General features: G+C 40.6%; 2 protein-coding genes and 1 long non-coding RNA gene across 4 annotated transcripts; 1 reads left to right on the forward strand and 2 right to left on the reverse strand.

Moving 5' to 3' along the window:
• Positions 1-5,644: 5,644 nt before the first annotated feature.
• Positions 5,645-18,523, reverse strand: LOC122011611. Its single transcript, XR_006119984.1, has 3 exons — positions 18,266-18,523; positions 18,012-18,153; positions 5,645-6,266 (listed from the first exon to the last, which is right to left on the reverse strand). It is a non-coding gene; the product is annotated as an uncharacterized LOC122011611 (long non-coding RNA).
• Positions 18,524-19,434: 911 nt separating this feature from the next.
• Positions 19,435-22,223, forward strand: LOC122007962. Its single transcript, XM_042563500.1, has 4 exons — positions 19,435-20,161; positions 20,850-20,905; positions 20,974-21,166; positions 21,813-22,223. Exons 1-4 carry the CDS (start codon positions 19,475-19,477, stop codon positions 22,164-22,166), a joined length of 1,290 nt encoding a protein of 429 aa, XP_042419434.1. The 5' UTR covers positions 19,435-19,474; the 3' UTR covers positions 22,167-22,223.
• Positions 22,224-22,666: 443 nt separating this feature from the next.
• Positions 22,667-25,495, reverse strand: LOC122007963 (50S ribosomal protein L24-like). Of its 2 annotated transcripts, none has more exons than XM_042563501.1 (6): positions 25,328-25,495; positions 24,639-24,744; positions 24,459-24,554; positions 23,513-23,616; positions 23,283-23,419; positions 22,667-23,037 (listed from the first exon to the last, which is right to left on the reverse strand). In XM_042563501.1, the coding sequence occupies exons 2-6, from the start codon at positions 24,696-24,698 to the stop codon at positions 22,955-22,957; spliced, it is 480 nt and encodes a 159-aa protein (XP_042419435.1). In that variant the 5' UTR covers positions 24,699-24,744; positions 25,328-25,495; the 3' UTR covers positions 22,667-22,954. The 2 variants fall into 2 exon arrangements, with proteins under 2 accessions (XP_042419435.1, XP_042419436.1); XM_042563502.1 differs by lacking the exon at positions 25,328-25,495 and adding an exon at positions 24,832-25,307.
• Between the last annotated feature and the right edge of the window lie 260 nt (positions 25,496-25,755).

Raw genomic sequence — 25,755 nt, forward strand, 5'->3', positions numbered from 1 at the left:
ACAAGGCCCCTTGCGGGGTTAGGGGCAGCGCCCCTATTCGCGAAATAACCTTCGCGAGTGTCCTCTTGCGATTATACAGCGCCCTTACCCGCTGTCCCAAAATCTATTTGGGTGAAACTTGCCGTTTCGGAGAAATTTTTCTCGGTGACAAAAGTGTACAAGTGCTTCGCACTCGTTCTTTCGCCTCTACGAGAAAAATACCCAAAAAATTCCTAAAATTTAGAAAAATCACAAAAACTTAAAAGCATCTAAATTTTGTATCTAATACAGAAAAAATAAATAAATAAATACGTGCTTCGCACGATGGCTCTGATACCACTGTTAGAATTTTTCGGGCCACGAAAACCGCTTTTCGCGTCGCGGAAACCCCGAAACACCCTAGCCAAGGATCTCGTGCAAAGAAAAATCCGATTCGAAAAATTCCACGTATTTATATCATGCTTAATACCCGAATATGTTAGATCTACTCCTAGATCTATAGTTTAAAGAAAAACTACCTTTGATGCGTGCCCTTCGCTTATCCCGCTCGACTAAGGTTGAAGTTGGATCTAGAGGGCACAAAGTAGAGCCCCTCTATATGTGTCCACACAAGCAATTAGGTGGAGAAGATGACCGAAACAAGGTGTGCTAGCACCTATGTGGTTTTCGGCCAAGAAGAGGAGGAAGAGAGGGAGAAGTTGCCGAGAGCACCAAGGAAGAAGAAGAATAAAAAAAAATTGAATTCAAAAATTCAATCAATCCACCATATCATGTGGCCGGCCACATAAATGTCATTAAGTGGGCAATTAATGCTCTTAATTGCCCCCTTAATGTGGCCGGCCACTCATGGGTAACCTCCCATGAGGTGGCAAGCATGAGGTGGCATGGTGATGTGTAGCATCCCCATTGGTTCTCCCATGCCACCTCATCAAATGTGGTGGCATCCAAGTCATGTCAATATTGACTTTCAACCTTCCTAATTTGGCCAAAGTCAAACATGACCAAATTAACTCCCTTAATTGATTTATCCAACATTTGGATCATACTTGAGTCTAACTCATAGTCAAGTCAAACTTGTGGATTTAGGTCAAGTCAAACTTGCCTTTTATAGACTTTCCATATTTAGCCAAGTCAAACTTGACTTCATTTTTCCTCTTGGTTCATCATATGAACTAGTCTCCATCTATTGCTCTATGTGTGTGACCCTATAGGTTCTTGTCAACGTTGGCAATGTCCCTAAATCCAATTAGGGACATAAGCAATGAGAGGTATCTAGCAACACATCATTGCTACCCAAGTTACAAGAATGTTGAGATCCAACATCACCAATATGACTAATAATTGTGACTCTCACAATATGTGACATTGTCCTTCTATCCTTGATATCTAGATTGATCTTATATGAGGCATAGACCGTGTCATCCTCCAATCAATCTAAGTGTCTTGAACTCCAAGTAGACTCACTATAATCAAATAAGCATAATATCACATATTGCCTTATTTGGGCATGGCCATGCACTTAGTGATCTCACTCTATCAAGACTATGATATCACTCCTGTAATATAGGAGGGATAGATCCCATCTACATCACTCACATCCCTCCGCATAATTTGTTACATACCCAGTAATCGCCTTTATAGTCCACCCAGTTACGGGTGACGTTTGACGAAACCAAAGTACATAACTCCTTATGTAGGGAACCATGGTGACTTCAGGTCTAAGGACTAAAGTCATACTAATAGTCACTTGAGAAAGTATATGACACTCATATAACGATCCATGATACTTTCTCATGGCGGGTCATTTAGTATACATTCTCCAATGTATACCCATGTGTCAACTTGATATCTCATATCCATGACTTGTGAGATCAAGTCATCATGTTGACCTACATGCTAGTCTCAATGCATTAACATTGTCCTTCTATGTTAATACTTGACTAGGAATAATTAAGTGTAGTGTTCTCTATATCATCTCACTATCGATTCAACTAATCGATTGATATAGATATGAACCTACTACCCTAGGACATTATTATACTTATTTATATAGCACAAATACACACAAGTATAATAATCACATATGCCTTTATTTATATATCAGAAATATATGTACAAGAATATGATACAAAGAGTCCAAAAAGTAACCATCACATGATTGGCTCTAGGGCTCTCACTAACAGCAGTATGGTGTCAGGTAAGCCTTCTAACAAGCCCTGACTGAGGTATGGGCTGGGGACACGTATTCGCCTCGGTATGTGTGCACGAGCTCCTTCCCAACTCTATATAAGGAGCCTCGCACTTCACCGGAGGTACGCGATCTCATATATTTGACGCCACTTTCTTGTTCGCTTACCTGACTTGAGCGTCGGAGGGTCGTCACCGGGAACCCCTTCCCGGCCCGACTTCTGTGCAGGTTCACCGGAGGCCCGTGCGAACAGTCAGGAGATCTACGTTAGCCGCTTGGAGAGCGCCACGTACCCAGCGTCCGTTGATTCAGCTTTCGGACAGGATCAATTCTGATTTTACGTCTTTCAATTCAATCATTCCGATTATCAATGGCAATCCAATTGAAAAACAGTTTCAAATTGTTTACACTAACAAAATATTCAAGTTGTTTCAAGATGAATTGCGAGGTTTGATGTTGTGTAACACTACATTTGTGAAGCAAGAAGGGTCAACATTCTTTTTTGAGGTGACAGAAACTATATATGAGAAAGAGGGAGCAACTCCAAAAAATATTTTTTTTGGGTACAATATAGTGAGTTACAATCTTAGATGAAGTGTTTGTGTCATCTCTTTGAGTTTTATGGAATTGTGTGTAGACATTTGATGTCAGATATGGTGAAAAGAAATATCACTATAGTTCCAGAAAATTATATATTGGAATGATGGCGCAAAGACATTAAACGTGGATATCAAGGAATCACCAATATTTATGATGACTCTTATCATCATCATGCAGAGAAACGACAAAGATATAATAATCTTCAACCATTGTTACAAGAAGTGGGGCAGTTTGGGTCAAAAAATGATGCGAGGTGCTTTGTTTTAACAAGGATATTGAAAGAAGCAAAAAAAAAAAAAGATTATGGATATAAATATTGGTGATTCATTGGATGATTATCAGGACAGCAATAAAATATATGAAGAATCAAGAAATGAGAGCAAACAGTTTCACAACCCTCTAAAAGTAAGGTCTCGTAGACGTCCACCGATGAAACGAAAACAATCCAAAATTGAGTAAATTGTGAAAAAGACTAAGACAGTCTCAAAAAAAGGTTTGGTTGTATATTTGATGAAATATACTTTTGGTGTTATGTTTTAGTGATAATTGATTTTACTTTTGTTATTTGTTAATATTAAACATAAGTACATCTATCTACAGGGTTCTACAGTTGATAAAAAACAAGATGAGTTATCAAATATGAATTCTCCAAGTATGATCGATGATCAGTCCAGTAAAAATGTAAGTTAGACACATGAAATTTTTTAAATTTAGAATTTATCATTTTACATTTCATTTGTATATGTACTTAGAGTTGGTAATTTTGGCAAGAAATGAATTCTCCAACTTGTTTTAAGCTGAAATTGTCATTTGTTTCAAGCTGCCAAAGATGTTTTAAAGAAAGCCTACTACAATATGATTGCGATCAATAATCAGTCTTTGCAAGATCCTGAAAGAAAGGTATGCAGAGTTTTACCTTTTTAATTTCAGTTATTCTTAGGTGAAAAATTCACATCTATTTTTGAATATCTTTGCACATACCTAACTAGGAATAAAATGATCTGTAAATATTTTATATTTTACTTTACAACAGGTGATTGCCTGTTACCCCATAATTTGTGATCTGTAAACAAATTTTGGTAATTTTCACCTGAAAAGCAACCGAGATTATTTAACCATCGAATCAGCGCATAAAGATTCATGTGTTTTAACAGACCCACTCTCTTTCTAATCCAACTTTGAGTTCTTTGAAGGTTATATATCTACTATGTCAATCATCTTAAACTTCTCCTTCAGCCCAGCAATTTCATCATCAGAGAGGTTTAAAGCAATAACCTAGATAGGAAAATAGAAAAAGATGCATCTCATTACTTAACAGTTATATTATAGCAAATATGCATTTACCAAGACACATATCAGAAAAATCAAGACATATTATGTTATTGATTTGAGAAGCATCTTTGATTTTTATTCATTGAGGCTCTTATTCATTTTGCAAGTTGTGTACTAAGGCCTACGCCGAGGAAATGGAGTTGATGACAAAAGAGAGAGAATATGCTGGGTTTATGTTCATGACATTTAGACTCTTTTTGTGTGCTTGAGGGGTTGCAAGGTTTATGTTAGCCCTATGTTGGGTTCTTTTTTAATTGAATATTGTAATGCAATTAGGTTTATATTTCCAATTGAAGTTTGTGAGTAGTATCCAATTGCAGTTATATATCCAATTGAAAATTATAATGTAATTAGATTTATATTTCCAATTGAAGTTTGTAAGTAGTATCCAATTAAAGTTTGTAATGAGCTTGCATCATTTGGAGCTTCTCTTCTAGAAGCTCCTTTTCAACATCATGTTTTTTGCATGACGCTTTTAGTTCATAGTTTCCAATTTGTAATTCCTTAATTGCTACATATAAATTGACCGCATGCATTTTCTCCACTAGATCTCGATGCCTCTGTTCTAAGTTATTCTTTTCTTCTTTGACATGATAAAGCTCTTGGGCAAGAACCTCTTTATCTTCTAATATCTTCTAAGAAGATTACAATTTTAGCTTCAAGTTCCATTTCCCTTTCCTTCAGCAAGATTATTTCATCCTGGAAACGTTTTAGCATCAAGTAGAGTGAAATTTTTGTTCATTTAAGCTATTATTTTCCTCCTTGAGCTTGAGCATGTATACCACATGTATTCCTTTAGACTTCTATTACAAAGTTCCATGTCCTCCTTGAGCTTGAGCATGTCCTGACGAAGTTTCTTCAACTCATGTTCCGTATGAGAGAGTAGTAGTTCGAGACTGGATATTCTTTCAAGATATATCTTTTGTTGGAGATGTGTTTCCTCCCTCTCAGAGTTTAATCCAGAAAGATTTTCCTTTAAACTTTAACTTCATATTCAGCGTTGTTAACACGCTTAGATTCTTCCATTACCTTGTCTTTTACAATGTGTATCTCAGATGATAATTGGGAGGAATCTTGTTGCAGTTTTTTTATCACATTGCTTGCATCCCGTTTCACTTTAGATTCTTGATCTAGATTTTCCATTTTGTTCTCAATAGTTTTAATCTCTTCCTCAAAAGAATTTAGTGCTTTCTTTACCTTCCCTAGGGATGAATATGCCCGTGTTGGCCCCTCACCATCTGGAAAATTCTCATTGTGTTGTTTGATTCCTTTTCTTCCAGGCAATGGATCACTTTAATGTAGTTGCTTTAGTTCTGAGTATAAGTCCTACCTCACAGAAGCAAAAAAAGGATAAACAGACAAGTAACTTTAGTTTTCATACATTAATACTCAGATGTTACACATTTACAAGTACAACAAATAGAGAGAGAATTTGAAACTAGTTGCAATAGAAATGAAAATAAAAAGTTTCATTCATCTAGAATAAGAAAGAAACAAGATGAACCAAGATATTAATTTGACAAAAATGCAAGACCAGAAAGCACATTAAAAAACCAAAAACACCTTTCATTACTTCAACAGTTATTTACTTATAGCAAATTATACCAACCACCTCTAAATCATCACAATCCAAGTAAATATAACTACAACGATAGCAACTCTAAATTTTCTATTCAATGAACATATTTCATCACTCAACTTCATAGTAACAGAGTTGTTCACAGGCTCCAGGAGAACATTGCAATCAACTACACTTTTGATGTACATATTAAATTTCTTCAATTCACTAATATTCATCTGTAATTTTTTGTTATCCTTATTCAGATCATTAATAATTCCCTTAGTTCTCTCTGACTGGATTATGACTGAAGAAGTCACATCCTCTTTCCTGAATATCGAATAAACTTAATCAAAATCCAATAATTAAAAAGCATATAAATACGGTTGGTTTTGAAATCATTTTATATAAATAAAACTTACTATAAATTTTGGGCATGAAAAAAAACACTTGCCTGGGTTGGTTTCCTTCCATGAAGTCCAGAGAGTAGCTCTTAACCCACAATAGCATAATATATGAGGTGTTTCACCTTATTCATCATTCATGCGTCTTCGAGTGAAAGATGTTGATGATGAAGAACCAGCTGCCATGAATATTTGTTCCTTTGTCCTGCAATTTTTTTCATATCAAAAGAACAAAAACCATCTACTTTCTCTTTCATATCTTTGCTCAACTACTACAATTTAGGTAATTTATGTTATACTAATACTTAGGAGGTCACACATAGTATAAAAGATCTCCAAAGTATAAATTGTTGCAAATTTAAAATATCCTAAACATAACTTTCAATATCCTAATTGGTTTCACTTCTGGGAACCAAACAAAATTGATTAATAATAGGACATGTCTCGGGTTTGATCAATGAGATGCTACAAGAATTATAATAGGGCAAACAGAATTATAATTACATTTGTTCAAGAAGAACAATCATGAGAAGAACTTAATGTTCAATGATAAGGGGAAGATTTATCAAGTGCTAAAAAACAAACTCGTACAAAGGCACGGTTCACTGGTGGAGGAGCTTTAGGGCTTAGGTGGTGCAAGAGCTTTAGGGCTTAGGCCGTGGAGGAGCTTCGCGGCTTTGCTGGGGGTGCACCTTTAGGGTTCGCTCGGCGATGGAGAAGCTTTGATGGTGGCAGATCTCTGCTTTGTGCACAACTTCTGCGTGGAAGAGAAATCGGCGAAGATCTGGAGAAATCGGAGAGGGCGCAGAAGCCCGCAATCGGAGGAGAGGGCGACGCAGAAGACAAAAAGGAGGAGAGGCGCAGCTTCTGTGTGGAAGAGAAATAGGAGGAGAGGGCGGCGCAGAAGACAAAAAGGAGGAGAGGCGCAGCTTCTGTGTGGAAGAGCACTCGGAGGAGAGGGCGCAAAAGAGAAATCAGAGGAGAGGGACAACTTATGTGGAAGAGAAATAGGTAGGATTTTAGTCAAAGAGAAAATGAGTCAAGATGAGGTGGACAAGGAGAGAAGGGGTCGTGCATTTTTTATTCCACGTAGGAATGGATGACTCATTCCCGCAGCGTTTCATGGTTTTTATTCCCGTAGCATATCATTACTCTTTTGATTCATAGCTGCCTCTATCCCCTGGCCAATTGGACCTCGATCTCTTATAAGTCAAAATGTGTCAGTAGACACCAGCCAGGCCTCCGACAGATAAGTTAGAATTAGGTTGGAAGGTGAGGCTCGCGCCTGCATGAAGAAGAAGAAGAAGTCAAGAGACAAGAGTGACTTCTATACATGAGAAGAAAAAGCATATCTTCATCTATTGTCGCCAGACCCTATAAAGTCAACAAAAGAAAATATTCACATGGTACTGGCACACAAGCGATGCAAACTACCATATAGGCCACCTAATCTGCCATGCACGCAAAGCGTTAGGAGTCGGCTGGCCGAGCTAAGCGAGGTCCGGCATTAGAGGGGACAACAACAGTGTGATACATCTAGTGTGGTCAGGCCATTAGCTAGGTGTTGCGCTCAACTTCAACAATCTCACCCGGGACAGCTCTAGGCAGCAGAGTATGGTGGCTACAACTATCAGGAGTTGTCGAAGATTAAGGTTGAAAAAGATGTACTCGGTAAGAATTCTTCTATGCAGAAAAGTCACTAAATATGTTCGAACAGTTGGTGCAATTATTATAATATCAATGGTCAAATTCGAATTTTAATGAATGACAAATAAATTAAAATTAGGTATTATATTTGTCTAACATCTTTACCGAGTGTATAGTAATTAACTGATCTAAAAGACCTGACATCAGACTAAAGCCCAATTAGGTCTGAGGACCTAATAACAGGCACAAAGTCTAGATAGGTCAAGGTGTGACCTGATATCTGACAGGAAGTCCAGCAAAGTCTGCGAGATCTAACAGCTGTCTAAAGTCCAGTTGAGTCTACGAACTTAACAATTGACGGGAAGACCTGGTGGATCAAAAGATAAGTCAAGTGACTGCAAATGGTAACTGAGATAAGTCACTGAAGGAGAGTAATCCAGTGAGAATAAGTCCCGGTGGGACTATAGGCACGGTCTAACTTAGAGCCATTTTGAAAACTTAAACTAAGACCATGACTAAATTCCGGTCCTAGTAAGACACTATTTATTGTTCTAACTCGATTTTACAAGTTACTTTTCATTATTAGACTAACATGAACTTGCAGGAGCTATGCGCAAAATCTAACCTCAGGTGAATAGTGATCTGAGGCGCCTCCTATGCTTTGGAGGCGCCTCGATTGCGTTGGCTGCCTCGGCTAAAGACTCTGCACAGAAAGGCTTGACGCACCTCCTATGTCGCGGAGGCGTCCTTAAGCTTGGCGCGAAGGTGCCTCGGAGCGCTTGGAGGCGCCCTCGCATGGGTATAAACTGAAGGTATCAGAGGTTATCAAGTCCGAAGTTTCAGAGATCAAATTCAAGGTTGAAGGCTCTTCAGATGGGGTTGAAGGCACCCTCAATATTCCTTAAAAGAGCTATTCGGCCAGCAGAAAAAGCACATCTCATCCTTAAGCTTCAAAGATCCTTCTGTTGCTCTGACCACGTACAATCTGTTGTGTTGCTACTGTATTACTCCGTGACATCCGACCTTTGCCAATAGACCGACACTGACACACGAACTTGCAAATTCAACAATTCCATGTTGGTGACAAGTTATTCTAAATTATTTACATTATTGCTAAGGCAGTGTAGGTTCTTATATTGTCTTTTATTCTTATACTTGATTCTCTTTTCTGGTAGTTTCAGAAGAGGTTTTTAGTAGATTGCCTATCGATACGGTCCGAGGGATCATGAGTCTTGGAATAGTAGTCGTTGAAGACTTCGAACCAAGTAACCGCTTGTATTCATGCTTTTTGTTTTCTATTTTATTTTAAATTCCGTTGCGCACTTGCTTTTATAAAAAGCTACAAGTATCAACAATATGAAACATCAAACAAACATAGAAGGTCAAGCAACATAAAAATAGGTATTAACGAAATAGTAAGCCAAAATATCAACTTAATTTTTAAAATAATCTCATTTTAATTCTCATATGAATTCACATGTGCCTCGGGGTTATGGTGCAGCGGTAAGGGCGTTCAGTTTCCTTCAAATGGGACTTGCACTAAGGGATGTTGGGCTTTTGGACCGCTCGTCATAAGTGCTTCCTGATTTACCCTGGTGGCCGGTGAGAAACTTCCGTGGGTACCCTGCTTGGTTAATTATTTTTTTCATATAAACTCATATGTAAACAGGAAATAATATCAATTATTTACTTTCAACCATTTAATTATTTTAAGTTATTCGTTGTTTGTAATATCATTTTAATCCTCTTTTTAAAATAATTACACAAGTATATATATAATCCATTTATCTCTTTATTCCTAAACAAGGAAAAATATGTAAGAGTCGATGTACCTAGTCTAGATACTCTAAAATCTTTGAGTGAATCTCATGGGGTTATCCGAGATGTTAAGTGATGGTTATGTTTGCAGCTGAGAATGCGGGGTCGAATCACAGGAATGTATGTCAAGGGCGTAAATCTCCGGACCTTGTGTACCTCACCCCACCCACCACTTGTCCTCTCGGTTACCGTGATTTACCTCCCTCATGATGACCTTGGGTTAGGTGCGGCGGGGGCACAGGGGGCAAGCGATTTTTCCTTTTGTAGTCTAAAATCTTTGAGTGCTTATAGATCACCGTGCTCCACTCGAACTTGTATCTTTAAGTATAATACCAAAATAATTCAAATACCTAAAATGATATTTGATGTGGTGATGATGAGGGACTCCACCCCGTAACCACGATGGATGTCAAAGTCATGGCGGTCAACACGCAGATAGCATCGGTCGATCAGGAGAAACATGCCCCGACCGGGGGAGAAGGGCTCGATCCGCCGCCGCTGCCGCGTTCGACACGGGGTTAAACGACCGACACTCTATGGATTATTGGACGTCGAACGGAGGAGGCGGCAAGGTGCAGAAGCCGGGCCGAATGACTATCCCTCTCGGCCAGATAATAGAGTTCAACATTGGCAGAGTTCAATTTTGACCGAGCAGCTACCCCGCTCGCCCTGGCAACATGTCTCGGTAGTGGCAGAGTGGAACTTGGGATGGACGGACACACGCACAGGAGTAGCAAGGTTCTGGCCGACCGGGCGGAACATCAGAGTGGAGAAATTCCGACCGAGCGGCCAACCCGCTCGGCCTAGCAGTACACTCCCTCTAATATCCATCGACATCCTTTTGGGAGTTGGTGCCGTTGACACCGGGCATGGGAAGTTAGAAGATCGTACGACAGAAGCTTCCACTGTCACTTCAGAGATATGCTCGGCCCGTTGCGGTACTGTGTCAAGGACACTTTACTGACATGTCTTTTTAGGGAAAACTTTGGGAAGCATGCTCACCTTTAGAAGCGTGCACGTGTGCTACAGAAGCTCTATATAAAGGGGGTCCGAGCATTGATGGAGGTATACGATATTCACTGTTTGCGCTACAGACTTCTTGTTCCCCCGCTTTATACTTCATTATCGGCGACTAACTTGAGTGTTGGAGGGCCAACGTCGGGGACCCCTTCCCTGGCTTTGCACTGACGTAATTTGTGTTGCAGGTCCAAGCGGAGTCTACAAGCGGTCAGCGGGAGCGCCACATCCCCGACTTTCCATCTCTTCGACTTTCGGACAGGATCAATAGTCAATTAACATAATAATACTAGAATCATCAAATCTAGATCCTACTATCTCGTAAGTTTCCTTCAGTGATGAAACAATGGGGATGTTTCATTGATATAAAACACTCAATCCAATTAATCCGATTGAACTTATTTAACTAATCATCATTAATTCGAAAATGCGAGCGAGCCTTGGATGATGATTTGGTGTTCGAGAGCTCAAGATGCAACGCTTGTCGACTCACACCACTCTTCCATTGGCAGGTGGAGAATCGCCGCAATATGGCATTGGCCGCTCGGGGCTGATTATGCAAAAGTAGCTCGTCCGGATGACCGGGATGAAGACGCCGGACGGATGCTAAACTTCTTGGCCTTCGTTTTTGGTGGCAGGAATGCCACTGGCAGCGTGCAGACAGTTCGTTGTGGCAAACCGGAGAGGGAAGGGGTCCAATCTGACGACTCAGGAGCAGTGGACTCTTGGACGGGAGCAAGGGTCAACGTCTTGACCCGCTTGGCGGATCGCACCCCCGAAGTTGCGGAGTGTGATGAAGGCTCCGCCCGGTGCCTCTTGTGCCTGATCAGTGGCTCGGCAGAGGAGGCTGAGCCCGAAGCCCCCTCAACTTCAATGACTGGAAGTCGTTCGGAAGGAGGTTGTGAGCCACTGGTCGCTCCACCACTTGCCAAGACGGGAGATGCTTCGCTCTCATCTTGCGACTCTTCTTGTGAATCGACCGATTGCAGGCCACGACTCTCCAATTCTTCCATGGCAGCCGCATTGATCGTGGCATCCACAAGCTTTGCCTTGCCAGCCAGACGTGCACGTAGCATGACTTCGACTGCAAAAGAGGAAGAAAAATCGATTAGAATCAAAAGAAGGATTGAAGAAGTTGCATAACTAGACTTGACGGAAGTCGAGTGCGGATTACACTCAGGCCGAAGATGTAGAGGATACCCTCCAACAGCAGTTCGTGGATGTCATACTTCTGATCGGCCAGCATGGAAGCGGCGTTGAGATAGTCCGACTGGCTCTTGTACTGTTTCAAGGGAGGCTGAGGCGCCACTTCAAGTTGATAGTGGGTCGGGAAGTCTACCCGCTCGGGAAGGCGTACAAAAAAGAAATATTCCCTCCAATGCTTGTTGGAGGTCGACATTTTGTCGAAAAAAACTAAGCCCACTCGGGCTTGGAAAATGAAAGTTTCTGACTCGGACAATTTTGGATAATAAAAATAGTGGAAGATCCCGGAGATAAGAGGAATGCTGTGAAGGCGGAAAAGAACGACGACCTCGCACAACAGCCGAAAGGAGTTCGACACTAACTGGTGAAGGGATATATGAAAGTATTCATAGACGACGGGGGCAAAGGGATGAATGGGAAACTACAAACCAATGATAAACTAATCTCCAAAGAAGGTGAGACAGCCGAGCGGTAGGGAATTTAGCCGATCGGAAGGAGAGGAAAGAAAGACTTGATAATCAGGAGGGAACTCGAATGCGGCTGTCAAACTCTCAGCATCGTTGGCGTCAAACCGGGACTGGTAGTGGTGTATGTTGGGACCTTTGTGCCCGCTAGAGGGAGGTGAATAGCGTTTCATCGCGCTTGTCGGTTGCTTCGTCTTGATGATGTGCAGCGGAAATAAACACAAGACACACACAACGCTAACAACTAAGATTTACTTGGTATCCACCTCAAGAAGAGGTGACTAATCTAAGGATCCACACACGACACGCTATCTCCACTATGAAACTTCTTCTCGGTTGCAGCCGGAGGCGGAGAAGCCTCATACAAACTCACACAACAACACACACAAAAATACAAGAAGAGAGTACAAGATACAAATGAAAACACTACTTCTTCTTGCTTACTTGTAGCTTGTTGTTGCCTCTTGAACCTTGGAGAAGCCCCTCCAAGTGTCTTCAAGACTAGCAATGAAAGTCGGAGAAAGCGCTGTGAAGATCACACACAAATCGCAGATGAAGCTCGCAAGGAACTGGCGAAGAAAACGCTCCGCCCATGCTTTATACAGTGCTCCCAATCGATTTCCACATCACATCTGCACAATCTCAACCGTCCATTGCTCATTTCCTGCTCAACGGTCACTTCCCAATCGATCGACTGATCGATTGGGACTGCCTGAATCGATCGACCGATCGATTCAGAGCCTTTTTGTGCTCTCGCGTCCGCGCGAGAGCTTCTGCTGCCCAATCGATCGACCGATCGATTGGCAGCTCCCAATCGATCGCCCGATCGATTGGGAGAGCTTCTATGCTCGCGATTTCCTGACCCCAATCGATCGGCCGATCGATTGGGCTATTCCAACAATCACAGCACACTCCAATCGATCGGCTGATCGATTGGAGTCTGTTCAATTGATCGCCCGATCGATTGAATACCCTGGACTTGACTCAAACTCAAGTCTAGCTTCCCAAACCCAACTCTCGGTCAACCGTGACCTATTGGGTTTGCACGCCTAGCATTTGGCTACTCCCGACCAACCTCAAACTAGCCTTCTAGCCTCCTTCATCAGCCTTGCGTCCCTCGGATATCTCCCCATCCTTCACGTCTTACCTTCTGGAGCTTCCATCAGCCTCATCCTAGTTGTCGGGTTCTCCTCGCCAAGTCACACTAGGACTTACCTTACCAAGACAACACTTGGACTTTCCAATTGTTTGGCTCCTTACTAAAACCTTCCTTTTACCAAGATCACACTTGGACTTTCCAGTTGTCTGGCTCCTCACCAGGACTTTCCCTTTGCTTAGCTATACTAGGACTTTCCAATTGCCTGATCTCACTTATCAGGACTTTCACCACCAAGTCTGGTCAACACTAACCTACTTGGATTTTCACTCTTACCAACCTTCCTGTTGGACTTACCTTTGCCTAATCTCCAATTAGGACTTTCCCAGTCAAGTCTCTTGTCAACCTTGACCTACTTGACTTCTCTCTTGCTTAACCTCCAGTTAGGACTTTTCCATATGCCTAAACTCCAGTTAGGACTTTCCCATTGCCTAAACTCCAGTTAGGACTTACCCGGTCAAGTCTCCAGTCAACATTGACCCACTTGACTTGTCTTTTCATCAACCTGGTCAATCCCTTGACCATCTCCACAATCAGACGATTGCTCCAGCAATCTCCATACATTGTCAAACATCAAAACTCAATTCCCGACTCAAGCTTGACTCAACTCAAACTTAGTCAAACTGATCAAACATGACCTAGGGAAATTACCCCAACAGTGTACAAGAGCCCTGGGATCCAAGTAGGAGGCTGTGAGGAACTCGTCATCACAAAACAATGGAAGATGAAGAGATGCAAAGGAAAGAAAATCTACTGGCGGAATTATCACCGGAACACTATGAGACACCGAAAAACTTGAAGAAGAGGAAGTACAGACGCAGGAAGATGAGAAAGTAAGGGGCAATGGGAAGGAAGCTTACTGGAAAAAGGTCGCTAGAGGAGCAGGGAAAGAGGAACGTTGTCGGAGCACAGAAGGACTGTAGCCGAAGAACTCGAAGTGCGCAAAGGCGGCGATGCGCACGGGTTATAAGTCTCGAGGCCGACTGATTGAAGCTGTCCGATCTAGGTCGCAGAAATCTAGTCCAAGATCTGACCATTGAATTTGAACTGCTAAACGTCACATCACTAGCAGATATCCGCCTGTCACATTAGGCGTGCGGCGGCAGTTGGCAGGACACGTGTCACATCGCCACATATCGGCATTTAATGAGGGCATGGGGGTGCACTTAGCCTTAATGCAGATATTTGCGTGATTTTCCAGAAATCTAGATGACGTAAGCATGGCTCGCGCTCGCCCAAGATAGCCCAAGAAAAGATTTCACAAGTATAAACCTTCGTTGTGCCGATCGGATTGAGGGAGCATACCTACAGCCGAACGACAAGTGTCAACAAGCTGACCGACAGAGAGTCACATCCTAATCAGAGACCAAGTAGTGTCGAAGGCCGATCGGGTGGAAAACTGCTTAGACAATTGTCCAGTCAATCGGATTTGCAACCTCCTTCGACTAGACTTGAGGGGGAGGCATGTGAAGCGGTGATGATGAGGGGCCCCATCACGCGGCCACGGTGGAGGTCAAAGTCATGGCGGTCAACGCGCAGATAGTATCGGCCGGTCGGGCATGCCCCGACCAGGGGAGAAGGCCCCAATCCGCTACCACCTTCGACACGGGGTTAAACGACCGACGCTCAATGGATTATTGGACGCCGAACGGAGGAGGTGTCGAGGTGCAGAAGCTGGGCCAAGCGACTACCCCTCTCGACCAGACAACAGAGCTCGACATTGGCAGAGTTCAATTTCGGCCGAGCAACTACCCCACTCGGCCTGACAACATGTCTCGGCAGTGGTAGAGTAGAACTTCGGACGGACGGACACACGCACAGGAATAGCGAGGTCCTGGCCGACCGGACGGAACACTAGAGTGGCGAAATTCTAGCCAAGCGGCCAACCCACTCGGCCTAGTAGTATACTCCCTATGATATCCATCGACATCCTTTTGGGAGTTGGTGCCATCGATACAGGACATGGGCAGCCAGAAGATCGTACGACGGAAGCTTCAACTATTACTTCAGAAATATGCTCAGCCCGTTGCGGTACTGTGTTAGGGACACTTTACTGACATGTCTTTTCAGGGAAAACTTTGGGAAGCATGCTCGCACGCGCGCTATAGGAGCTCTATATAAAAGGACGTCCAAGAATCGACGGAGGTATACGATATTCACTATTTATGCTACAGTATTCTTGTTCCTCGGCTTTATATTTCATCGCCAGCGACTGACTTAAGCGTCGGAGGGCCAATGCCGGGGACACCTTGTTGGGACTTTTGGGCCGTAAAAACTATTTTTTACGTTGCGGAAACCCCGAAGTCTTGCCACCGGATCCGTGCGAAGATTAAAATAAATTCATGTACTTGTTTCTATCCTAGATCTACTCTAAATCTACATGGTAGATATTTTATACCTTTGATGCGAAGCCCTTCGCTTATCCCGCTCGTCCAAGGTTGCCGGATCTCGAGAGTGTCAAGTGAACACTCCTCTATATGTATCCACACGAACAACGAGATGGAGAAAAGACACTAGAGTGTGCTAGCACTCTTTGTGGCTCACGACAATGGAGGAAGAGGGAGAGTAGAGAGGAAGAGATGAGGAAGAAGAAGAAGTGAATGAACACATAATTGCATTCACTTGCAATCAAGTGGTCGACCACTTCATGGAGAGGTTATAAACCTCCGTGGGATACCAAGAGTCATGACTCTTGGTCTCCCTTATGAGGTAGCACACACACATAAGTCAACCTTGATGATGTGGAACATCATCATTGGCCCACCTTATGCCAACACACAAATGATGTGGCATTGGTCAAGTCAAACTTGACCTTTCATCTTCCCTCTCAAGTTAAGTCAAACTTGACCTTTTATCTCCCATGGTTGATCAAATCTAACCATTGGTTCAAGTCAATTTGATTTAATGAATCTCTATTCATTGAATTAAATTGACTCAATGAGTCCAAGTCTAAATTAGACTCATTAAACACATGAATCAAATTGAGTCTAACTCAATTAGTTTAATTTGGATTACTCTTAATCCAACTTGGTTCATCACATGAACCTAATCCTCTTGATTCATCATATGAACCTAATCTCCATCTAATTACCCTTTGTGTGTGACCCTATAGGTTCTTGTAACGTTGACAATGCTCCTAAACCCATTTCGAAGCATAAGTAATGAGCGGTATCTAGCAACACATCATTACTACCCAAGTTACAAGAATGTTGAGATCCAACATCACCTTTGTGACTACTAATTGTGACCCTTCACAATATATGATAATGTTCTTCTATCATAGACATCTAGATCGATCAATGTGAGGCATAGATCGTGTCATCCTCTTATCAATCTAAATCTTGAATTCCAAGTAGACTCACTCTAAACAAATGAGCTAATATCTCAATTGACTCATTTAGGCATGGTTATGCACTTAGTGATCTCACTCTATCAAGAATGATGATGTCACTCTCGTCATATAGGAGGGATAGATCTCATCTACATCACTCACATCTCTCCGCATAATTTGTTACATACCGAATAATTACCTTTATAATCCACCCAGTTATGGGTGACGTTTGACGAAGCTAAATTATGCAACTCCTTATGTAGGGAACCATGGTGACTTCAGGTCCAAGGATTAATAGTCATACTAATAGCCACATGAGAAAGTATATGACACTCATATAACGATCCATGATACTTTCTCATGGCGGGTCATTCAGTATACATTCTCCAATGCATACCCATGTGTCAACCTGATATCTCTATATCCATGACTTGTGAGATCAAGTCATCAAGTTGACATATATGCTAGTCTCAGCGCATTAACATTATCCCTGAATGTTAATACTTGACTAGGAATGATTAAAAGTAGTGTTCTCTATATCATCTCACTATCGATTCAACCAATCGATTGATATAGATAAGAACCCTCTACTCAAGGATGATATTATACTTAGTTATTTGACACCAATATAAGTAAATATAATAACCATAAAGAAATGTCTTTATTAATATAGGAATATGATACATCGAGTCCATATGATGATTGACTCTAGGGCTCTAACTAACACCCCTTCTCTGGCTCAACATTGACGTAGTTTGTGTTGTAGGTCCGAGTGGAGTCTACAGACGGTCAGCGGGAATACCACATCCTCAGCTTTCCATCTCTTCGACTTTCGGACATAATCAATATTCAATTAACATAATAATACTAGAATCATCAAATCTAGATCATACTATCTCATAAGTTTGTCCCCGGGGTCATGGTGCCGCGGTAGGACATTCAAGTTGTCTTCCAGGCACCCGCAGTTTGAACCCCAGCTACGGCGCATTTGTAAGAATTTTTCCTCCAAATAGGGAGCGTAATCAAATGATGCTGGGCTTCTGAACTGGCCACCGCGTGCGCTTCCCAATTTATCCTGATGGCTGATGAGAAACTTCTGTGAAATCAAATCGATCACCCAAAGATAATCAATGGGATTATCATTTTTTTTTACTATCTCGTAAGTTTCCTACATTGAGTTTCCTTCAGTGATGAAAGAATGAGGATGTTTCGTTGATATAAACACTCAATCCAATTGAACTTATTTAACTAATCATCGTTAATTCGAATTAATTCATTATTCCTCGCTATCAATAAATATTAATTTATCGTTACCTTTAATTGGTCATCATACTACCAATAACCTCAGAGTTTGAAAAATGAGGAGCCAACGGTGGCTCTTCGATCCTCTTGGCTTAGCAATCGGTTGGAGCACCACTGTCCTCACTTGAAGTGATGAGATCAGGAATTGCTCGTGCTGAATGGGATAAAGAAGGAAGGAATTTGTTATTGGTCTTGCTGGAAAAACAAGAACCAACAAAACGAGATGAAGAAATTTGCTAAACCAATGGAAGAAAAGAAAGGAGAACCTTTTCACCTTTTCGCCAATGGCCACGGCTAGCTTCGGCGGGGCTCCGATGGTTGTGGTTGGTTGGAAAAAACAACGAAAGAAGGGGGAAAGAGTTGTTGCACTTGTTTTCTGGAAGAGAATAGCCACTAGGGCTGCTTTTCCCCTTTCTACTGGTAGCTTCGATGAGCTCCAGTGAGCTTCGATGGCTGCTGCCAAGAAACCGAGACAGCGAGGGAAAGAAAAGGCAGCTGTTGGCTGGAAAAGAAAAAGAAGGGAGAAGGGATGGGGCGGTATGGGAAATAAAATAAAAAAATCTGGGTGAACTGAATAAAAATAATACCAACAATTTCTTCAAGATTTACATTGATTTAACAATTGACTCATTTTGACTATTAATTGATTGATTATATATTAACTGAATAAAAACTCACATGATTGACTCGTGAATGTACCGCCCAGTTGATTGGAGAAAAATATTTGTTGGATCACAACAGTTGATATTTTTATTTAGAAATGGATCTCGTGAACTTGTACTCTCACACCAGCGCCAAAATCCGCAGCTGCTGGTCTTTTAAGGCTGAAGGACCAGAAAGCTGAAACTTTCTTCTTTTCTTGTTTTTTTTTTCTTTATAAAAAATAATTTGATAAAACAATCTCTAAAATTAAAGGTAACCTATAAAAATGGCGGAGGGTGGTCAGTAGCCAGCAACAGAGGTAAATTAATTATAGTCATAAAGATTTCATCAACTAAAATATTTTATAGGAATTTAAAAATATATATTGATTAAACATTTATTTGACACATAAATTATGGTATTGTTGTCTTCTACCGCTCTGTCAAAAAAACTAAGAGAGAGAGAAAAAAAAAACAAAAAAAAAATATCGGACAAACTCATCATTTCTTGTAAAGTAGCGGACCGAAAAGCCAACAGCTTTGTGTTGGGCATCATTTGCATATAATTCCAAATAGCTGCAGAAAATGAAATATGACCCTTTAAATTTCTCTTATTTTCAATTTGGCACTTAGACTTTTATTTACTCAAGTCAAGTTTCACCAGTTCGAACTTAACCCAACAGATTAGTAGAGTAAATTTTACAATTAGGAGCCACGATCAGTCAATATCGCAAATATAGGGGTTTTATGGTAAATAAGAGTGGACGGGCCCTGTAGTTATATACTTTGCCCCAGCGACTCCAGTGGAGTGGGTGACGGGACTGGTCGGAAATAATGGCGTCCGATGCGATCGCAGTCGACAAGGCTGTGCCGATCGAGGGGGATAAGGCGGAAACGCCGCCGGCGGAGACAGAGGCGTCTCTGTTTTCATCCTACATCGGCCTCAGCTTCGCCTTGTTCCTGGGTCTCCTCCCCAAGTTATCCCTCTCGTACGTGTCGTCGCTCCAGTCCCGCAACCGGATCCTCGCTACGAAGCTATTCGAGGCCGAGGATCAGCTCCGAACGCTAAGGTCTCGGGGGAAGGAAGATGCCAAGGCCAATGCGCGAGTGGCCGAGATCTTCGCGGGCCACCGCGCCCGGTGGCAGCAGGAGGACAGGCGCCTCCTCCTCCGTGTGGATGCCGCGGAGGCGGAGATTTCGGGTTTGAGGGCGCGATTGGAGGAGACGGAGCGAGAGAGGGCGAATCTTAACGCCGCACTGCAGAGGCTAGAGAGGGAAGTGGCGGAGAGGGACGAGATGCTCGAGTTCATGGCGAGGAAGGAGGAGGGTGGTGGAGGTGGGCTGGATTCGGTGGAGGACAGTGGTACTGGAGGGGGTTTCACCAGGGTTAGGGTTCCGGAGGAGAGGTTACTGGCAAGGAATGGAAAATTGGTGGCGATTCAGCAGAACAGCAATGAAAGGGAGCTGTTCATGCCTTCGGAAGGCATGAAACAGTGGACAGATCAGTCTAGTGGATGGCAGGTAAGGGTTTCAGTCTTACCCTATGCTGGTTTGAATTTTCAGTGTTAGGCATGTATAATTAAGGAACTGTTCTCTGTCTATAATATGGTAAGCTTAGTGTGTTTTCCCTCGTCATACCTGCCTGCACACTGAACTAAGTTTGCACAAAACAGTTATTATATCTTAATGGAGGGTTTATTTGTTAGCTTTATTTCAAGTTGATATTAGTTGAATTTGTCCTTCAAAATCTGGAAACCCTGAATTTTTTGTTAGGATAACTCCAATTAGTATTTGAGGCTTGATAAAGTGTAAAAGAAGAAAAAAAGGGCATTGGTATGGAGAGGGAGGCAGAAAAGATAAACTATTCTATTGAGATTCATTTCTTCGAAAATTGGACAGAGAACTATAAAGAAAAGTTATGAGAAATTAATACAATATCCAAGTGACCTACAAATGATATATAACTAGTGCATTTCATTTGGATTGATTTCTTGTGCCATAAAATTTATAGATTGGTGATGAGAATTGTTTCAGTACTATTCAACCGCATTGCATATTTTAATCAGTAATGATTCCTTTCATAGCAATAAACTTTTCATGATGGTCCCATCTAACATTTATTTGGATCATTGAGTTGCTATTATGCTATGGTCATATGTTATTCAATCATATTTTGGCATCACTACTTTCTCTCATTACCTCACTGCAGAATATGCTGTATGACTCACTTGACACAACAAACAGTATGAAGCATTTAGTGGCAAGGTAAATTTAGTTGTATCCACCTAGCCAGTGAGTACGATGTCTTACTATAATTGAAAACTGATATTCAGGCGGGAATCCCCTTGGAAGGTTGATAGTGAATCTTCTGGCATTTCCACTAAGCTTAAACTTCTTGAAGAAGAATTGGTTTACCTGGAAAAAGTCGGGGCTGGAGATTTGTCCAAAATAACTTCATTGATGAGGAAGCAAGCAAAGAGATATCAATCTCTTGCTGGAAAAGTTGATGCTTTATGTAGGAAAATGGTAAGTTAATTAACTGATTTTTCTGTTATTATCTTTCAATTCTTATTTTGTCCAATTAGACGCGGCTCCAATAAATGATAAAATGAAAGAAAATAGGCTAAGGTTATATAGGCAGGTTCATAAATGATCCGCATATTATAGTTAAAAATTGAATCAATTAGCGGAAGATTCAAGGAACAGAGACCAAAGAAGACATTAGTTGATGTAACAACGAATGATTTAATTAGTTTGAATTTTAGTGATATGCCCATGTTAGAGCATAATGGAGGAATAGGATTTATGTTGTCAATTTCACTGAGAGATGACCTATAAAGTTTGAAGGTTGCTGCTTTATGATCTTGACTAATGGATGCAACTGTTTTCTGAAGAAAATTAGATAACAATCGAACAGAATGACAAATGCATGGGACAATTTGGCATGTTTTGTGAAGGTCTTTTTATTCTCAAAATGGCAAAATCTATCAAGAGGAAGGAAAATATGAGTGTGTGGAGAACTCGTTATTGTTAGAACGATATGGATAGGTTTCTTGTTGGATGCCCATTTCGCCAAGAAACAAAGAGTGGCTAAACATATTTGGCTTCATTTTTCATATCAACTTTTGTCATCAATTCATCATTTTTACCTAATTTGAATTTAACTCTACAGAGAATGAATGAGCCCTGTGACCCGACCCTAACTCCAGAGTTCCGAACACAACGACAGACTGAGTTCTTGCTCGAAGCATTTCGCTTGCAGAATTGTGCATCGGAAACAAGACAAAAGCTGAGTTCAGTACAAGCGGAGTCGATAAGAAGGCCATTAGGAGATGGGTTGACAGCAGAAGCTAAATCAAGTGCAAGAAAATCATTGGACTCGGTGAGGAACAAGTTCAAGGAGATTCAGAGGAGCTTAGAGATTTGGTTAGCAAGAACCATGGGGGATTTGGAGGGGATTCTGGCAAGAGATGGCGCATCGCGTGTGAGAGAGTACTGCTTGTCGCCGTTCCCCTTTGTATATTGAGTTCGATCAACCTTGTATTTCTAGTTTGCTAATTTAGTTTTCTTTTCTGCCTCGTTAGTTTTGAGTCGTGCCTCGTTGCTACTTGCAATAATTATTCATCCTTATATCCTTTTATATATATATATATATATATATATATATATATATATATATATATATATATATATATATTTTGATTAAGAATATTGCTACTGTTTGATTCTATTTGCAAAGTCCAAAATTTCCTTCGTTTTTTTTTATCGTATGTTGATTAAAAATCACGTCTAGTAGATTTTAAAACCATACGTTTAAGAACCCAAATTTAAAGTGTAAGTTTATAACAACTTCACATTGAAAGATGGGTGACAATGTGTTGCAAAGGGTGAACTTTGTCCAACTCTGTGAGATGCCTACAAAGATACAGGTTCAATTACATCATCAAACTACAAAAACAAGGAAAAAATAGATAACTAAATCACAAAGATGAAGATAGACCTCGCATCATCACCAACTCAATAACAAGACTAAATAAACCATCAGGTTCTTGGCACTTTCATCTAACCATAGTCAAGTGTTCATCGAGAACAAGTAATGCAACACGATTTCAGTTTACACTTGAAAGTGTTTCAAAAGGCACCACTCAGTCGTGAAATTCTAACTAACAGCACAGCTGTGCTAGCAAAATTAAGTAATAGCGTTGACATTTATTATGTAAGAGTTGAACCTAAATATTTCGGCAAATTAAGCACGATCTGAACTTCCTCGATGATAATGCAGATGAGAGAAAGATTTTGCCTTCTCGAGGACTCCTAGAGATCAGGCATGCCAATTCCAGCTTTAGCATCGTATGTCTTTTCGAGTACTAGTTCAACTGGTGTATCCTTGGGACCAACTGCATAAGATAGTTGAAGTATGATAATAATTCAGATCCATTACAAACAGCTCCAAAAGCTATGGATATGGGCAGACATCAGGCACGTGGGTGTAGTTCCACATTAGGTATTTGAGTTCTAAATATGAAATAACAATTCAATGTTTTATTCCTCTCAATTGATATGGCAATCAATTAGCGCAACCAATGGGTAAACTACTGAATTTAAGAAAGCAACTTTAGCAATCAAGTAAAACTGAATGTACCAAAGCTAGGTCTTGGTTTTCGCCTTTCTTTTAGTATTTCAGGGCGAGGAATTACAGCTCCAGATGCAGCAAGTCCTCTAGAGACCCGTACTTTAGTTCCGTCTTCCAGATATTTATACCCGGTCTTACATGGTTTCCTGCACGACTAACAATTTTGCTTATAAAGAGTAACCAAAATAGGGAATTTAACACAAAATCAAGCTGATGAGGGAATGCTGAAGAGATTGTACCCAGTAACTGGGTCAAGAACCTGAACATTGGAAACATGAAGGGGAGCTTCAATTGAAAAGATTCCACCCTCATGTCCTTGCCCTTGTTTGATGTGTTTCTTCACCTGAAATGAGAACACCACAATCTGATAACAGATAGCAAAGGGTACTAGTACGAAAGATCAAAGTTCATGAACCCATCATACTACCACATGGAACTATGATGATCATAAATAACATTACTTGTACAGAATATCACTGGAAAAGCAAAACTCACAGAAGATTACACTAGGCTACATAGCTTGTTAATTCTCAAAGGTGGCCTTAGAATATTAATAGCTTTTAGAATAGTGTAAATAACATGTTAATAAGAAACAAACTTTCAAATGGAAATTATGGAAGCCATATGGGAAATGAATCCTACTCCTGTATAAAAAGTACAAGCAATAACCTTGAACAAGCCTTCAGATGATTATGTCAAATTATGGAAACCAATGCACGATTTGGAAAAACTAATACAAACAAGAGAATACTATATTTCATTTTTCCATTTCGGTAAATCATTATAAAGTATAAAATGATTATGCAGAACTCTAGATTGTTCTAGATAGAAACTTCAACTATTAACAACCAATGCGGAACGAATGAAAAGTAGCATAAATTGCCAGTTTGGTTGAATCATGATGAACTTCTAAATTTTTGAAGAAATGTGTACCAATTCAACATCTCATATAGATTTTTCAGTAGATTAATGTAATCTCTGACAACTGATCTCAACTAAATAAATAACAAACACTTCAATTTAAGAACCAGTGCGTTGATTCAACGCTTGATACAGCCCTGATGAGGCGATTGGTCTTAGATTCATGATCTAACTACTGCTCCAATACATCCATATATGGAATTTTGTAGGCAAAAATCACTTCAATTTAGCAAAATAAGTGGTGTATAAAGTCAGGGAACAGACCAAATTTTTCCCTTCAACAATGACTCTGTTCTGAGATCTAATGACACGTTTGATGAGACCTGTCTCACCCTTATCCTTGCCTCTTATGATCATGACCTACAAAACATCAGCAAAAGATAAAATCATAACTTCGACCAAGGTAAACAATGATACAAGTGAAAAAGAAGAATTGAAGATTACATTGTCGCCTCTGAGGATCTTCCAGTGCCTGAATAACTTCTCAGCTGCCTTCCACCCCATCCTTCCTTGTGTTGCCTGGGCTCTGCCTGTTTAAACCTTTTCCCACCTAAGGTTTAGGAAGCCACTTACGTTCATTTGTTTTTTCATCCTCAAAATGCACAAATTAGTTATAAAATGTGAGCTAGAAATCAAACTGGACAAGCTTCAAATCACTGGTTCAGTGATCCAGCTAGTGAGTGGTTGATCTGCATGTCAACCATCATTGATCCAGTCGAGATCATTGGTCAGACTAACATAGGTCCACAGATTAAAACGCAAATTAATCATTTTCCGAACATTACAATTTGGTGGCAATTAAAAGCAAGTCAACTATATCTCAAAATATTAATCAAACTATTCTATAACAAACAAAATGTTTGTAACCAAACTACTAAGTACAAGCTACAAACTAGCAAAACAATGGAAAAGTCGTAAAATAATTAAACTAATAACTGCTGCACCAAGAGCACACACCAAAATCTGAAATAACACAAGCATCTTAAATCAAATAATTAAAAAGAATGAACCAATTGTGGTGGAATTCTGTCCAAGCTGACAATAATTCACCTCGATCCAGTAAACATGCTTGGAGAAGCCGGGGTCAAACTGGAAGCAAATTTTTGCAACCTCGGTGAAGACAAAGATCGTACCTGCCTGAGACGGTAAGAGACGAAAGGTGCCGAGCAACGAAGGAGGTGTTTGGTCGACGGAGACGAGATACCGTGCGGGTGAGCGGAGCTAGTGTTGGGCGGCTAGGGTTACGGTCAGGAATAGATAAAAAATTAAAAAACAATAAATCTGGAGAAATTTTCGTCCCTATTAATTTAACGCTACATCGCTAGACCGTACATCGTATTCCTTTATTAAAATTTCAAATTACTTTATCACTACAATAAAAAAAAAAATATTCCTTTATCAACGCTACATCGTATTCCTTATTAAAATTTCAAATTACTTTATCATTTTTCACTAGACCGTACAATAATTTTCATACAATGAAAATTAAAGAAAATAATATTTTAATATTTAGGGCATAAATTTTATAAAAATATTATTTATAAAATTTAAATTTAAAAAT

Source organism: Zingiber officinale, chromosome 8A (assembly GCF_018446385.1).
Source record: "Zingiber officinale cultivar Zhangliang chromosome 8A, Zo_v1.1, whole genome shotgun sequence".
NCBI lineage: Eukaryota > Viridiplantae > Streptophyta > Magnoliopsida > Zingiberales > Zingiberaceae > Zingiber > Zingiber officinale.

What these genes read in the sequence shown, in the direction of transcription:
- LOC122007962 (XM_042563500.1), top strand. Translation starts at nt 19,475, where the DNA reads ATGGCGTCCGATGCGATCGCAGTCGACAAGGCTGTGCCGATCGAGGGG. An exon ending in ATGAAGCATTTAGTGGCAAG is followed by an intron (nt 20,906 to 20,973) that starts GTAAATTTAGTT and finishes ACTGATATTCAG; the next exon opens with GCGGGAATCCCCTTGGAAGG. An exon ending in ATGCTTTATGTAGGAAAATG is followed by an intron (nt 21,167 to 21,812) that starts GTAAGTTAATTA and finishes TTAACTCTACAG; the next exon opens with AGAATGAATGAGCCCTGTGA.
- LOC122007963 (XM_042563501.1), bottom strand. Translation starts at nt 24,698, where the DNA reads ATGGGGTGGAAGGCAGCTGAGAAGTTATTCAGGCACTGGAAGATCCTC. An exon ending in AGATCCTCAGAGGCGACAAT is followed by an intron (nt 24,555 to 24,638) that starts GTAATCTTCAAT and finishes GATGTTTTGTAG; the next exon opens with GTCATGATCATAAGAGGCAA. An exon ending in AAAACCAAGACCTAGCTTTG is followed by an intron (nt 23,038 to 23,282) that starts GTACATTCAGTT and finishes TATCTTATGCAG; the next exon opens with TTGGTCCCAAGGATACACCA.